General features: G+C 41.1%; 1 protein-coding gene across 1 annotated transcript in view; it reads left to right on the forward strand.

Moving 5' to 3' along the window:
• Nucleotides 1-17482, forward strand: part of LOC137299223 (nuclear pore membrane glycoprotein 210-like) — a 123223-nt gene that overhangs the window by 20544 nt on the left and 85197 nt on the right. The window contains exons 6-9 of the mRNA XM_067967886.1: nucleotides 4524-4656; nucleotides 9735-9893; nucleotides 12898-12966; nucleotides 16043-16149. Coding sequence (XP_067823987.1) covers nucleotides 4524-4656; nucleotides 9735-9893; nucleotides 12898-12966; nucleotides 16043-16149 — 468 coding nt within the window. The remainder of the gene's footprint in view (nucleotides 1-4523; nucleotides 4657-9734; nucleotides 9894-12897; nucleotides 12967-16042; nucleotides 16150-17482) is intronic.

The raw sequence follows: 17482 nt of genomic DNA on the forward strand, positions 1-17482 counted from the left end.
GCCCATGAGGGCCCCTCCAAAGACTGCTCCACCTGCACCTGTGCAGGGGCAGACTCGACCACCTGGCGAGGAGGCAGCATTGCGGGTACTGGCTGAGAGGTGGGCAACGGGTGAGACATGGGAGCGCTTTGAGTGGCGTCCCCACTTCCATATCCCCTTTCGCCACCATCCCTCTCCTGGGCCAGGCCCACATCACTCCTACCACCCTGCTGGACGACAGTTTGGAGGATATGTGTGGAGCCTTGTAAGGCAGTGCTAGTGTATCTGCCTGCCTGTTTAAGGCAGCCGAAAGGAGCTCACCCTGAGTCCGAAGGGCCGTTGTCAGGGCCTCAATGGACTCACTGGTGAGCCGTGCTTGAAGCTCGATGGAAGCTAGCCTTCCCTCCATCGCAGACATTCCCGCACTTACCCGCGACACTATCTCAGAGATGCCCTCACGTCCCTGTGACATTATCTCAGAAATTCCCTCCTGTACCTGTGCCACCATTCCACTCATGCAGGAGTTGGACTCCTCCACCCTCTGCACAATTGTGGAGAATGCGCGTGGCACCTGTTATAGCACCTCGCAAATGTGCTGCTGCCCCTCAATCATCCTCCTTTTCATGGCTGGCCCCCAGGGTTCAGCATCCGTGTTCAGCTGAGCAGAGCCTGGAGAAGAGTGCTCCCACCGACACGGACTCTCCACAGCTGCCCCTGCCACCATTTTCTGCTCCTGCTTACGTGTGTGGTGACTCGCCCTGTGCAAGCCCAACTAAGTGAGAACGGGGACCCACCGAGGTGTGTGTATCTGCGCTGGTGGATGGCTCGCTCAGATGTAACGATGCCCCCTCAGAGGCCGGCAGGTCCTCTGAGGAATCGCCCTCCGCCATCACAGCAGTCCCTGAAGGCCCTGTAAGAGAACAGAAGGCAATATTAAGCATGATGACAGATGTTGAGATGCTGAAGATGGCAAGGCATATTAACATCATTTGCTATTGTGAGTGCTGAATGTTAAAGTTCTGTCACCAGCCATTTGTCGGGTGGCAGTCTCGGCGTCCCCGACCGACAGGCACTCAAGGGTGCAGCTCTCTTCAAGAGCCTCCTGCTCCGTGTCCATGGGACGACCTGATGTTGTGGCCCCCCTCCGGTCTTTGCCCTCTCCCATGCATTCTGGGCTCTCTTCTCCTATAAGGGGAGAAAGTAGAGAAGCGTGAGTGAGGGATGGTGACGTGGCCAACTGCTGAATGCATTGGTTTGGGTGAGGCTGACCGTGAAAGAGATGCATCAGAGGGTGAGTATGAGATAGAGTCATGACATTGTATGAGGATTGGGTTGAGTGGTAGTGGTGGGATGAGTACTGGGGAGGTGAGTAAGTGCAGGTAAGTTGAGGATGAGCTTTGAGTGGGTGTGAGGAGTGATGTGATAGAGTATTGTTGGCAGTGCAGAATGAGTTGGGGGGTGGGGGCGGTGATATGGAAGACGGAGTGTAGGAGAATGAGTAAGTGTACTCACTTTGGCTGACCTGAAGCGCTTCCTGCACTGGATCCAGGTGCAGGAGACGTTGCTGCTGCAGGTGACCTCCTCTGCCACCTCGAGCCAGGCCTTCTTGGTGGCAGAGGCAGGCCACTTCCTCCTGTCCGCCGAGTAGAAAATCTCCCTCCTCCTCCTCACCCCATCCAGTAGCACCTGGAGTGAGGCATCGTTAAATCTGGGAACAGCCTTTCCCCTGGCCTGCTCCATGCTGCACTTCTGGTTGGTTGCTGCAGGAGCAGCATTGGAGGACTGCCCCCTTAAATAGGGCTCCTCCAGCTGACAGCCTGTGATGCGGGTGCACAGTCCGCCTGCTGCTCAGGTTGACGACAGGAAACCCAGAATCCACGGTAAGTGCCTTCAGTTTACCCGCGATCGCATGGGAACGGACCGATTTCACTGGGCGGGTTACCCACTTTATTACTTGAGACTGCAATAATTTATAATCTGGGACTGCTCATGCAGTGGAAATTGAGAAGAAATTGCTACAGATGCCAGTCCAAAGAATAAGATTTGCAGGTCAAATGCAGTTGTGCAATATTTACGAACAGCAACAACTTGCATTTATATAGTGCCTTTAACATCATAAAACACCCCAAGGCACTTCACAGGAGCGTAATCAGACAAAAATTGACGCCGAGCCAAAGAAGGAGACATTAGGACAGGTGACCAAAAGTTTGGTCAAAAAGGTAGGTTTTAAGGAGCATCTTAAAGAAGGATAGAGAGGCGGAGAGATTTAGGGAGGGAATTCCATAGCTTAGGGCCTACACAGCTGAAGGCACGGCCACCAATGTTGGGGTGAAGGAAGTTGGGGATGCACAAGAATCCAGAATTGGAGGAACCCAGGGTTCTCGGAGAGTTGTAGTGCTGGAGGTTTAGTTTCAAAGGGCTCATTACATGTGCTTCAGCAGCATTATACAAAGTGCAAGCTGATTATTGGAGACATTATAAGCAGTGCTTTTCATTTACTTATTGTAATGAGAGATTGCTTTAAATATAAAAACGCCATATTTCATAGTTAAGAGATGGTTGGGATGGACTTTTTTGTGGACTGTTTTGAACAGCATAGCTGTCTTTTTCTCGAGCCACACCAAGTGCTTTTCAAAGGTGACTTCTTGAGAATTATATTCAACTTATTTTCTTAGTATCCTGGAGGACATTCACATGATTCCTGTAATTGTGTGTTGAATTTTGGATCTTTTATTAGCTTTCAAGTGACTGTTGCCCCATACTCTGGAATTCCCTCCAAAAATCCCTCTGCCTCTCCACCTCCCTCTCCTTTTAAGACCTTCCTTAAAACCCACCTTTTTCACTATGTTTGTGGTCACCCCTCATATCTCCTTCTTTGGCTCGACAACCATTTATTTTGTTATGCCTCCGAAGCACCGTGGGACATTTTTCTTACATTGAAGATGCTCAATAAATGCAAGTTGTTGCTGTTGTTTGTCAGAATTTGCATTCTTCCCACTTGATCATAAAGTGAATAAACTGCTGCCACTGCATGACAGTGTAATGGCATATTTGTATTGAAGAATCATTTCTTGAAGCACACAGCAGCCGGAATAACAGGAAAAACATCTGCTACTATTTTTAGTTCAGAACTCACAACTTTGTTCCAGGCGGTTCTTTCCTGATGGTTAAGGAAGGTCTGCAAAAGCCAGCAAGTCCAAAACCACATTGTTGCCGTGTTTGTGATAGATGTATGCTGAGCCGCTCAGGCCCCTGATGCCCAGAATGATGGCTACCTGTGAAATGACCCTTCAAATTTTATTGTTGTCGAGGATGGTGCTACGTCTGGATCTAAGTAAAACCATCATTTTTGATGGGTTGTCGAACCATCAGAGGCAGCTGTGCAGCCTCATTTACTTTATTGTGTTGCCACAAATATTGATAGAAGAGTACGAATGAAAATGTGCTATAAACATCTGTGAGTCAGAATGTCACTTTCTTAATGAGCTTGCAGCAAATGAGGAAATGGTCACAAAATATAATTCTACATAGCTAAGATATGAACTGTATCCAACTTGAGCATTTTTGTTTATTGGTCATTATGGCTTTTATTTTGGCTACTGTAGCTGTTTAGGTGACCTTTTATGTATTGTCAATTATTTTCTTTCAACGTGTACCTTTTCAAGGATACCTAGGCAAAGGAAGCTACTCAAGTAATTTGACTCTGCTTCAGTGGAGATGTTATTCTAGCTTATTTACATATAGCCATTGCTATTGGACCAATTTTGTGTTTGTAAGTTATTTGGCACTTGCCATTATACTGTGATTAATCATCAAACCGAACTAGTTGTGGAACCTCGTGATATCCATCGTGTACGTGTATCTGGAAAATCTAATGACTGATGTACACTGATGCCTAAGCTGCTGGTTAATTTATTAACTAATTTCTGTGATTCATTAACATCATTTGAACATAGGCAAACATACTATGTTGCCAAATTCTCAGCTACTGGTTTTCAGAACTTGTGAACAAATTCCAAATTTTTGGTGATAACAGTAAAGTGTCCACAGTCTTTGTCCTGCAATATCCATTGAATTAGTTGTAAGACATTATAGCAGATTAACAAACAAGCCAACATCAAATTTATTGTTCTGCAATCACCTTGTGTATTTCGGATTATATATTTTTTAAAATTCATTTGGGCAACATGTTGGATCAACAGTGCACTGCACCATTGTGTCGGAGCAAACAGGTTTGATCCTTAGTGCTACTGAGTTGCCGATTTCAGCCTTGCTGCTGTGGGAGGACACTGGGCAGAATTCAAATGTTTCTCCACAGTGGGAATTGAACTTCTATAATAAGTTCATATCTCATGCACCTCCTAGCAACTGGATAAGAGGTATAATGACCTGAAACATGGTGGCATATTGGTTACAGGTGGTGGGTGACTTGGGGACATTGGGGTACAAAGGAATATTAGAATAACTTTCTTTTTACTCTTGTGTGTGTGTGTGCACACACACATTCTGTTAATTCTAACTTGAGACTTTTGTTTTTTTTCTAGAACGTTCCTGCTGCAACAATACGCCTTATTATTCTGGAAAATATTATTTTGAGTCCAGCCTATGATATTTACCTGTTGGTAGGAGCTTTTATTCGCTACAGAGTTGCCAAAATAGTAAATGGGAAAATGACAGGTAAATTTCTACTAAAAACTAAATGGGAATCTCTGCCAGAATAGGGAATTGTTGAATCTATTTTGCTTCAAAGCTCAATAGAATTACGAATAGCAGAACCCTGCCAGTTTATTTTGCCTTTAATGTAATACTTTCCTTTGGAGTCAACGTGAAAATAAAATATGACTGTAAAACAAATTATTTCTTCAGTGTCCTGAAATTAACACTATTTTGAGCCTATTTTTGGATTGTTGGGCACAAAGGTGCTTTAGAAAATACAGCTGAGCTGTTAAAGCAACATATTCTGATTTAATGCATCTCAACACTGTTAGCAATGAATTAAGACATTGAACCCGATTTAGTTGAATTTATTTAAATTTACTACTTTAACATATGGAAGTGAGCCATTTGACCTATGTAAATGAATGTGATGTATCATGTGCCAATAAAGAGCAGAAAATGGCAATGAAAGAAATCACCCAGCGGACTAGATTTTAGTGAAGCTGAATTCTTTTGGTAGTAAAATTAGTAGCACATAAAACAGTATCCAGCACAAATGACAGTCAACAAGTCTGGGCCATTCATGTAGTATTCAAGTGCAAGAAATGCAGAACACTGCAGAAAACATATTTAAAATGACATACAATGTAAAAGTCGCATTGTAAAAATGCCTGCAGTTGCTGGATAATCCAAAGTCAGCAACTGAAAGTATTTTTTTGTATGTCCACAGAGAATCATTCCAGATCTAGTTCCTTAGAGTCATATCTGGAAGTTATCACCATCTTGGAGGAAAGTGAGGATGATGTTGACAAGTATGATGAGGGAGAGAAAACCTCATAACTCCTGAAGACACAGTACCCAGGTCCACATTGTAAATGTTCTGCTGACTGGCAAAAGGGTTGCACACTTGGAGCAGGATCTCCACAGGGCCATCTGGTTTGTACCATACAAATCAGCAAATGACATGTCTTGTACATCAGTCACAGTTCATAAATATTGGCCCTCTGATAACCCCATTACACACCAGAGCACAATAGAGGAAGGCATTTAACTGTTTCATCAGGTCATTCAAAATGACCTATGACATTGCAGTTAGATAAATGAGGAACAGAAAAACAATATTGCATAATAAGATGCATTCTGACTCAGAAGAGTTGACAAAGCAGCTTGGCTCTCAAGTTAATCCGCTTATCAGTGGTGAGGAACTAGCAGCCATCCTCTTTGCAGCTCAGGGATGCACCATTCCGAGTGCCCTCAAGACCTCTGAAAGCCAGTATGTGGGATTGTGGAGCCTGTATCCAGATATTCTGGGGCTAGTGTGCCACCAAAACCAGAATGTGAGCCTGTAGAGGGTTCTTGCATGTCAAAGTACATATTTTGCTTTACAAGATGTTTAGTTACCACTCCTTTTCCTGTAGTAGTCTTATCAGCAACTGTAATTTTTACTTAGAACAAGCAAAGTTCTTAGGGTAAGAATATTTGAAAGTCACGTCTTGTGTTGCCGTGTTTTTTTTCTAGATTTTAGTTCTATTATCAAAGAGAAGCTGCTGTGAAATAGGCCAAGGACATTAATGATTATCTTTGAAAGTTTTTTTTTGCTTTATGTTATGGGGCTTCTTTGTCATTAATATAGTCATATATTGGGTGTCTTGGCTTTTACCATTTGAAATAAATTATTTGTACATCAAACCTCTTCCTGAATGTTCACCCAAGCAATGCATTTATAAAATGTGACACAAAAACTTTTCTGTGTGGCGATCCCCTGCAGACATTAGCATCCTCTCAGGGACCCTGTCCTAACTTCCGAAAGACAGCATCAGCAACCTAAAGGAAAACAATGCTATCATTGCAGAGAAAGTGTTTATCAGTATAAAACAACAGAAATAAACATGCTAGTAATTCAACAAATAGAGAAAAAAACATAAATCTGATGGTGGAGAGACCTCGGGGATTCCCTTGCACAGGGAACCCTGTTTGAAAACCGAAGCAGGAATATTGGAGAAATAATTAATGTTGTTTCAGGATGTCTCCTGGTATATCAATAAGGGTTAACACTTATTTTACATTTTAAATTCTGTCAATTATTAAGAACCAGTGGTAATAAATACTAATAACTCATAAGGGCCAATTCTCTGAATGTGCGGCGAGTGGGAAGCCTCACTCAGAGGCCACAAATAATCGTGAAGTAGTAAGTTAGTGCACATTCAAAAAATTTGCCCTAGAGTGCTATACACGTTTGTAGGAAAAATCAGAAGATGCAGTGTTAGTTAAAGGGGGAAGAAAATCTAGAAAAAGTACTTCTTGTTCAAAGTATATCCCCATTCTATATAGAAAAATAACAGCCATTATTTTATTTGACATTTTTGTAGAGATGTTAATTTTAATGCTAGCATGGAGACCCTTGAGTGAGGTCTCTCTAGCTGCTAACTAACCCCTTCGGTGGTACCATTAACAGGGAGCTTGTGAGACACTACAGGAACCAATGAAACTACGCTACCATTTGAAGATGCATATTTCCGACTTAGGCTGCTTTGAAGTTTTCTGTGGAGCTGCTCTGGGATGCATCTGGTCACTTCTCACCTGATGTGACTAGAGTGGCCTAGCAGCAAAGGAGACCTGACTTGAGAATCTACATAGGCAATAAGATTGATATTTCTTCAAAAAAGTAATAATGTGATGGTAAGTTTTATTTTTCTATATAGAATGAGGGAGTACTTTGAACAAACATGGTACCCTAACTTTCCTGCCTCTTCAAGTTAATTGGCTAAATTACCAGACGTGTTGTCTGCCGGGTGGATAATGTGCTAGCTGGTGGCCCCCTGGGTACAGAGACGTGAGGCCATCAACACAGTGGGCTCAGTGCAGCACAGTGTGGACAGCCAGTGTGAAGGATGCTGGGAGACCGTGTACAAGGCTCATTACAGGCATGAAAAATATTTCAATTAAGGATCATCCCAATAATGCGCCAGGGCACTTGAGCAGCGTGCCAGTTGCACAGTGCCCATTTGGAATGGCTACTGAAAGGTAGGCTGTAGTCAAAATACAAAAAATCATTCCTTGCTGGCCCTTCTCTTTTTTTTCCCACACTTCCCCATTTCCTTTCTTTCTCTACATTCCAGCTACACCCACTCCATACCTAAGAGCACCATAAGCAATGTACAGGGCGTGCCAGAAAAATATTGAATCATTTCACATATTTACGTAGAACCATGCAATCAGCTCCTATGTAAATGTTGTGTTAAATAGCATTAAGGAAATTTAAGGCCGCCCACATAAGTTAAACACTTTGTTCCTTTTTCCGTCTCCATTTCTTTTTATTAGTATCATTTAATGAATCAAATAATAGTGAGTTAGAGGAGGGGTGAGGTAAAATGTGAGGCAGTGATATCGTATTGCTAAAAGTAAGATAGTAAGTAATGGTACTTATGCAATAAATGTCAGGTTGACATGTCATCTATCATCCTGCAGGGAGGTTAAGACTGTCCATTCCATAGTCATCTGCCGGTGTTCTGTTGTGGACAAGCAGACATACTTGTAGGAGCGTAAGATGCACCTGCCAGTTTTTCCTTGGCCGTGCTGATTTCTGACATACATTAGAAGAATGTTTTGTAGATTTCAGCAGTAGATTGCCTCGACAGGGGTGGGGGTAGAGGTTGAACATGTAGCCTCAGAATTGTAAAATCAGTGAGTGGTTTGTCGTAGTTAGACTGGTAATACGGTGTAAGACTTCAATATTGTTCTCTCCTCTTTGCAACTTGCTTCTGTTGTCTGCTTTCACCAGTTCTCATACACAGTCCTACCTCACGATTGTCTCTCACGCGGTCTTTTCCCAGCTGGGATCCATTCCATCACCTACTGAGGATACCAACCTTCGGTCATGCCCTACCTATCACAAGCTTCTTGCCATAACACACTGTAACTATAAACAGACTGCCCGTCATTACTTCCATGTTGATCGCTCTGTTCTCCCAGTTGACAGCCAACATCCTCCTAAAACGGAATGTTCCCAAAGCATCCCCTCTCTGCTTGAGTGCCTTTTCAAAGTAGTTGAAATGTCCTACCATATCAAATGGTAATTGAATTATTACTCTTGAACTGTAATCAAGTGCAGCTACAGACAGCACAAAGAGTAGAGATGATGTAATACACAACGGATACATGGTGAGCAGCTGTGGAATCAAGAAAGTCTATCTAATGATGGTCTGACAAGCCTAGTCTCGCCCACGAGTGACAAAGTATTCTGTTTATATCCCTTGAAAATGTTATGGAACAGGAATACTTTGCAAATTATGTTGTGGGTTGAATGAATTTTGTTTTGTTGAGCAGAAACATCTGAGGAGGCAAAGCCGTACCCAACAGCACCAGGTAATATGGTCAGGCATATTCCCCAAATGGCTCACAATAGGACAGGCACCTTTACTGTGGCTAGGTAGCTACATAAAATATCAAGCATTCATGGAATAATTTCTTTTTATGGATATGGTAGTGTCGTGGTTATGGCACTGGACTAACAGCCCAACACCTTTTGAGTTCAAATTCCATCATGGCAAGTTGTAAAATTGAAATCAGTAAATGGGCATTTTTGGGCTGGCACCAGAAAATGACTGTGGAAGTTGCTGGATTGTCATTAAAAACTCAATAGGTTCATTAATGTTCATCAGGGAAGGGAACCTGCCACACCTACCTGGTCTGGCCCACACTTGACTCTATTCTACACTATGTGGTTGACTCTTAATGTCCTTTAAAGTGGCTTCTGTTGTACAAACAATTGCTATATCAAGAAGGCAGCTCACCACTACTTTCTCAGGGATAGGTAACAGATGTGGAATTGTCAGCATTGCCCACATCCTGAGAACAAATAATAGAAAAAAGTTATTGGAATGTTAAATATTAATTTAATATAAATAATTTGATGGAAATAACTTGCTGGACATTCAGTTCAGCTGAAAATGTTAATGATATCACTGCAGTGAGACATTTCTTGTACAATTTCTAGCAGTTATTCAAACATGGAACAGGTCTACCCATTGCAACTAGTTAATCTTGTTGGTGAGTAATGTTTGGAATGTTCCACATGCCTTCTTATTACTGTCTTGCAGAAGTTGAGATGCCATCAGAACAATACAGATTGGAATTGCATGGTCATCAAGTGAGCCCTGATGAAGAAGAGGACACAACAGTCGCAAAGCTGGATTCTGACTCGTGCATTGTTACAGCACTCCAGAAGGGGCAGACTAGCTTAGTTCTTATCTATAAGAGTATCCTTTTTCCATAAACCTACTTTCTGTCATATGTCCAGGTCAACTTATTTCCAACTATGAAGTGAACATATAGCACTTTTTTAAAAACTCTAAAATGAAAAGGATTCATGTAGGTGTAAAACAAGTCTCTTTCAGCTCATCAAAAAGGCTTAGGCCCAGAATTACAAAACGTATGCTGTTGGTGTGGCTTTTTGTTGAGCGGTTGATTTTTTTTTAACATATTACAAATTGTGAGGGAGGAAAGTGGTATTTTATGTTTAATGTGTAATTGGATCAATAACAATTTAAAGGACTCTGCTAAAATGATGCCTGAGAAATAAGTTGTTGAATGGCTGCCAAAACCTGACTAAGATGAACATGATCTATCCTAAGGCTATCCTGATGGAATATTTAAGTCTTATTTTTCACAAATATTAATGATTTGACAAGCTAACAAAAAGCCCTGTTCTGTGACTTATTCTCCAATTCTGTAGTGAAAATATAACTTTTTTTAAAAAGCTAATTTCAAATAAAACGGATGTGAGCTCATGAAAGAGAAAAATATCATTTGGAACCTTTGCGGTAATTTTGGGGTCAGAAGTTATTTTTCTGGGTTACTAGTCCAGAATCGGTATGCATAGTAAATTAGTGGCAAATTTTACAATCGCTTGTGTAAGTACAGTAATCCTACAAATATGTTGAATTAGGCTACTGTTTTTTTTAAAAATACATTTTTCCAGCTCTTTTCTATTGTCTTGTTTTAATTTTGTTTCTTTCCTACTTTTCATAGAATCATAGAAATGGTTACAGCATGGAAGGAAGCCTTTCGGCCCATCGAGCCCGTGCCGGCTCTTTATAAGAGCAATTCTGTTAGTCCCATTTCCCCGTAGCCCTGCAAATTTTTTCCCTTCAAGTATTTAGCCAAGTCCTTTTTGAAAGCAGCGATTGAATCTGCTTCCACCACCCTTTCAGGCAGCGCATTCCAGATCATAACTACTCGCTGCGTTAAAAAAAAAATTTCCTTGTGTCACCTTTTGCCAATCACCTTAAATCTATATGTCCTCTGTTTCTTGACCCTTCTGTCAACTGGAACAATTTCTCTTTATTTACTTTATCTAAACCCTTCATGATTTGAACACTTCTATTAAATCTCTTCATAACCTTCTCTGCTCTAAGGAGAACAACCCCAGCTTCTCCAGTCTATCCACATAACTGAAGTCTTTCATCCCTGGAACCATTCTAGTAAATCTTTTCTGCACCCTCTCTAAAGCCTTCACATCCTTCCTAAAGAGCGGTGCCCAGAATTAGACACAATACTTAAGTTGGGGCCGAACCATTGTTTTACAAAGGTTCAACCTATCTTCCTTGCTTTTGTACTCTACGTCTCTATTTATAAAACCCAAGATCCCATATGTTTTTAACTGCTTTCTCAACCTGTCCTGCCACCTTCAAAGATTTGTGCACATATACGCCCACATCTCTCTGTTCCTGCACCCCCTTTAGGACTGAACCATTTAGTTTATATTGCCTCTCCTCGTTCTTCCTGCCAAAATGTATCACTTCACACTTCTCTGCGTTAAATTTCGTCTGCTATGTGTCCACCCATTCTATGTCCTCATGAAGTCTATTACTATCCTCCTCACTATTTACTACACTTCCAAGTTTTGTGTCATCTGCAAATTTTGAAATTGTGCCCTGTACACCCAAGTCCAAGTCATTAATACATATCAAAAAAAGCAGTGGTCATTGTACTTACCCCTGGGGAACACCATTGTATACCTTCCTCCAGTCCGAAAAACAACCATTCACCACTACTCTCTGTTTCCTGTCATTTAGCCAATTTCGTATCCATGCTGCCACTGCCCCTTTTAGTCCATGGGCTTAAATTTTGCTGACAAGCCTATTATGTGGCACTTTATCAAAAGCCTTTTGAAAGTCCATATGCACAACATCAACCACATTGCCCTTATCAATCCTCTCTATTACATCATCAAAAATCTCATTCAAGTTAGTTAAACACGATTTGCCTTTAACATATCCGTGCTGGCTTTCCTTTTATTAACCCACACTTGTCCAAGTAACTATAAATTTTGACCCAGATTATCGTTTCTGAAAGCTTGCCTACCTGTAGTTGCCGGGTTTATCCTTGCACTCTTTTTTGAACAAGGGTGTAACATTTGCAATTCTCCAGTCCTCTGGCACCACTCCTATATCTGAGGAGGATTTGAAGATTATGTCCAGCACCTCTGCAATTTCCACCCTTACTTCCCTCAGTAACTTAGAATGCATCCCATCCAGACCGGGTGACTTATCTACTTTAAGTACAGCCAGCCTTTCTAGTACCTCCACTTATCAATTTTTAGCCCATCCAGTATTTCAACTACCTCCTCTTTTACTGTGACTTCGGCAGCATCTTCTTCCTTGGTACCTCAGCCATGCCCTCTGCATTCATGCATAGATCTCCTTTTTGGTCCCTAATCAGCCCCACCCCTCATTTACTACCCATTTACTATTTATATGCCTATAGAAGACTTTTGGATTCCCTTTTATATTAGCCGCCAGTCTAGTCTCATAGTCTCTTTGCCCCTCTTATTTCCTTTTTCATTTCTCGTCTGTACTTTCTATATTCAGCCTGGTTCTCACTTGTGTTATCAACCTGACATCTGTTATTCGCCCCATTTTTCTGCTTCATCTTACTCTCTATCTCTTTCGTCATCAGAGGAGCTCTGGCTTTTGTTGCCCTACCTTTCCTCCTCGTGGGAGTATCTCTAGACTGTACCGAATCGTCTCCTCTTTAAAAGCCGCCCATGTATAATCAGTCTATATGTTGGATATTAGATTATTGGTTGGCAGGTTATTAACAAAATTTCTATCACTGTAATGCAGTCACGTGTTGTATACCATAAAACATATGGAGCCTATTGTAATTTCCTAAGAGACTACAGTAATTACCAATTATTTATATATCTGCATTCAGTAGTCAGTATTGAAAGAGATTATGGTCTCTTTAACTAAATTATAGACATTCACATGCAAGCGCTTTCTCATCTGCCCAACTGCACAATATATGTTGTAGAAGCTGGTTTTCTAGGTTAGTATTGTACAGATTTCCTTTGTATATCATGCGGGTAGAATATTCACTGAACTGAAATAAGAAAAATGTTAAGTAGCAAAATTCACATGGAGATTTTCTGTTGTTATGTGCTGCTGTCACGATGGAGCCGGGGAGGTTAGAATATTTGGAGAGATGTTGTCCTGAAATTGCATCAGGAGAGCATTGCCCGATATTTGGCTTTTCTGCACTGGTCATGCAGGAGGTCATGCTTCTGATGCATGCAGACCTCATAAGGGGAATGAGAACGTGCAAATGAAGGCAGGTCTTCCTTATTTTCTGTGCTTTCTTTGCTAAGCACAGTGTCATCACATGGGGCACGTTTGGTAACTTTCCCTAATCATAGAATCATACAGCACAGAAGGAGGCCATTCAGCCCATCGTGTCTGTGCTGGCTCTTTGAAAGAGCTATCCAATTAGTCTCTGCTGCTCTTGCCCCATAGCCCTGTAAATTTTTCCTTTTCATTTATATATCCAATTCCCTTTTGAAAGTTACTATTGAATCTGCTTCCACCACCCCTTCAAGCTGTGTTCAGCTGTATTGTGAGTGTGAGGTATTACTTTTGGAAGGGGATGGTTTGGGGAGCTCCTCAGTTTACTTTTGTTGCATTAAGTTTGATGTATCTTTGGGCCATTTTGTGCTTAAATTTTGTGTTTTAATTTTATTTCATCTCCTTTCTCTGAAATGAGTTTTACTATCAATTCAAACACTGCACTCTGATAGGCTGGGCATTTCTCTAGGATTCTTTTTGCCCTTGGGGAGCTTGAGGATGAGGAAGAATTGTAGAGCAATGATCAGAGGAGGTCTGTCAGAACATGAGGCAGGGTATACTGGTGTGCTGTTATCACGTGTGTGGATCCACTGACTCCCCCAGAGCTGATTGTGCATGTCAGAGGAGATGTGCCTTTGATACCTATCTTCACTAAGGAGGCTTTTTTACAGGTCAGGATTTGGTTTTTGATGTCTCATCTTATTGTACAAGCTGAATAGCAGTCTTGAGATTATGGAAGATAAAGGAAAACATGCACAATAATAGGTGTGCACTACCTGCACGCAGACCCAGATGTCAGTTGGTGACAACGCATCATGTAGCAATGCTGTTTTATTATGATTTGAGGTGTATGCTCTTAGAAGATGTGAGTCTGGCAAGGCTTTCAGTTGTACATTGTATCTTTGAAATTTGTCCTGCTAAAGTATGGAAAATCGGTTGGGTTTCGTTAAGGACATGCAATACTTCCCACCTGATTTTTCTTTGTGCGCTCCATCCAGGTGATTATTTACACCCAAGCGCAAAAGAGAAAAGCTACCCCATGTTTGCAAGGTGTAACACCTTCATCATTTTCTTGTGGAAAGGAGGCACTTGCAGATCAGTTTGTACAGGTTTCACTGGGTGGCAGAATTCTCTCGACTATGGGCTAGATGGGACCCATGTGGACATCAGGGCTCTTCACATCAACTCCTTGGCCTACATGAACAGAGAGGATTTGCATTCAATTCAAGTAATATCGACCAGAAAAACATCATTATGCATGTTAGGGGTCATTATCCAGAAAGCAGCCATGATGCCTTTATTGTGCGGTAATCCATGGTACCCACATTATTCAAAGGAGAAAAAACACGGTTGGATGCCTTCTAGGAGAACAGGGCTAGCCTCTGCCGTTGGGGAAGACCTAGTGGGGTTAGCGGCCATGGATGCAGAGGAGCATCTTGGCCTGGGTGCCTCAGCATTTGTTTACAGTTCCTTGGCAGAAAACATGTTGGGTACTCATTACCTCGGATCCCTGACCTGGTGTGCATTGGATTTTCTGCTGGAAGTGACAGCAGACACCAGCAGTGACCTATTTAAATGGTGTTATAATAACGGAGTGATGTTTTAAGTTACAGTTTACCTTATTATTGCCCTAGCAATACTGGATGCTAAGAATGCCAAAGTCTCAGGCTTAAATCATTGCTAGGTGAGCTGCAAAGCATAGTTAAGTTTAAATTCCCACATCAGTGAGTGTAATCAATGTACTTATTTACAGTGGCAGATTGTTCCTTCCAAAGTTTTTCTGTCCTTCAAGACTGCTTGCCTTTTAAAGCTGCTGCAGGTATCTGAATCCTGCAGTCGCAGCCATTTCCTGCCTTCCCTACCCTCAAGTGGCAAGTTCTGAAGTGCAGGTAGTAATCACACTAGGAACCCACCAAAAAATTGAAATAAGGCAGACTTTGAATCTTTGCCAAAAACACTCAGGCAGGTGGAAGTCCCACCCTGCCACACTTCCTAGCTGCAATCCTTTAAGAGCTGCTGCCTCACTTTTTTGTTCTGCAGCCAAGTATGCTATCGATCAAACTCTCCTGTACCAGTAACCTAGAAAAATTAGAGGGAGGGACTGTATTAGAAAATTCAGTACAGCTCACCTTCTGAGCTGCTGGTGCAGGTTAGCCCGTGTCATAGGCCAGCTGACCCCCATTTTTGCCATTGCTAGATAATATAAAGTTGTCCAGTCCTTCTTAACTCCACAGTAAACTTTACATCATTAACTGCTTAGGCCATGAAATTATTTTGTGCAACTATTAGCACACAAACACTTGTTTTCAATTCTTTGCTGTTTTAACAGAGGCATTAACACATGTAATAAACCTTAAATGGATTAAAATCGTGGGCAAAAGAGTTTGATATGCAAATATTTGAAGTTTCAAGCAGTGTAATTTCATGGCCTTAGCCTGCCTGTAGGCCCTGATTATTGTTCATTTAATGAACTTAGAAAATCTAAATATAAGTACAAGCTTTTTAAAAAAAAAACATTAATTTAGTTTATTGACTCCTAAACTGCACACCTGACATAATAAAGGATACATAAAAACAAGCAATGAGATCTTTGAGTTTTCAAGTACTGGCCAAAGAATGTCTCATCAATGTATTTTTACTGCATTTCAAAGCAAAACTCTTAAAATTTTATGTTTTTAAGGTTCAGCTGTTCTGGGGATTTGTGCTATTTTGTGAAACTTTTCAAATTCATAGTGCTAGGTGCATGGAGATTGTTCTAAAATTTGTCCTGTTGGTCCATCCAGGTTTTTCTGTCTTGCCTGGAGACAGATGGGTGCTGGAAGTGGGAAGAAAGTATGAATTTACAGTGGAAGTTTACGACAAAAGCAGTAATAAAGTTTATTTATCTGATGTAAGTTATTAGGTCACCCGATTTTGTCTTTTTGGTGAGCTTGTTCTTATTTGTATGCTCTTGAGAAGAGAAACCAAACCATCAACTATTAATCCTATTCAATTTTTGGGTGATGTTGATGCTTTTCTTGTAGCACTTATTTATTTACAGATTCATTTTAGCTTGTACCTGCACACTAAGGGATTTGCTATAGAATGTTTACAGTGGAGGGCATTTGGACTGTCATGTCTTTGCAGGCTGTTTCGCTAGAGCAATCCAAAACGAATCCAACTTCCATGCTCTCTCCCAATAGACCTGTATCATCATCTGCTACAAATATTGATCCACTTTTTCCCTAAAAGATACAATGCTCTTTGCATCAACTACTCCCTGTGGCAAAGCATTCCACGCACCAAGAACACAGTGCCGTGGAGGGAAAATCTTGACGGAGTGTAATATCGTATAACCTATGACCCTTCTTCCCATAACAAAAAAAATTAGTTATAGTTATTATCGCTATGAGAATCATTAAATAAGAGATAAGTATAATGTTTAAAAAATATTTTATTTTAGTTCTAATCTTCCATTAATTAGCTTGTAAGGAATAGTAGAGCACGCATAGATTAATGGAAAGTCAGAAAGCAACTAATAAAGAGAAGACTAGACTATAAACAATTTATATTTAATACAAAGACTAGCTCTTCAATATTTTATTCCTAGCACAATCCTTTTTACAATTTTAACTACATGGGGCGGAAAAAGTTCTATGGACTGGATACGCTGACGGGCATCTCCTCTGCATGTTGTTGGGGTTTGAATGTTAATAGCTGATAAACTAGAAAATTATGATAACACATAATGTAATTATGATAACGTAATGTTAATATGAACACTTGGTTGGATTGGAAAACTTATTTTTGTAAATATTTTTGCCATATTTAATAAGGATGAGGTATGATACCATTTGCACAGCATCTTGAGCTAATGAATTGTCTGGAAAGAAATCCATGATGAGAACTAGCACAAAAGTGAAACTTTAAAGTCTTAAATTATAGAGTGAAGTTGTGAAGAATTGCTTACTGGAAAATTGCTGATTCACTGTCCACTATTTCCCATCCATAAAATAAAAGACTGAAAATCATGGCCATCCCCCTGCCGTTACCTGATAAATTGTTGACTGCATGCCAGGTCCCACTGCTCGTGCTGGATCTTGGAAAATGTTGTCTACCAAGTCAGACTCTTTGTGCTAAAATATGGTTAATTCTTTGTGCCATTCAAAGTAACAGTGTGGTTTAGAGTATTGCTGAAGTGAAGGACCTGGTTGCTATGCTTACAATCTGTTCCAATCTTAGCA

This window comes from Heptranchias perlo, chromosome 28 (assembly GCF_035084215.1).
Source record: "Heptranchias perlo isolate sHepPer1 chromosome 28, sHepPer1.hap1, whole genome shotgun sequence".
Taxonomy (NCBI): domain Eukaryota; kingdom Metazoa; phylum Chordata; class Chondrichthyes; order Hexanchiformes; family Hexanchidae; genus Heptranchias; species Heptranchias perlo.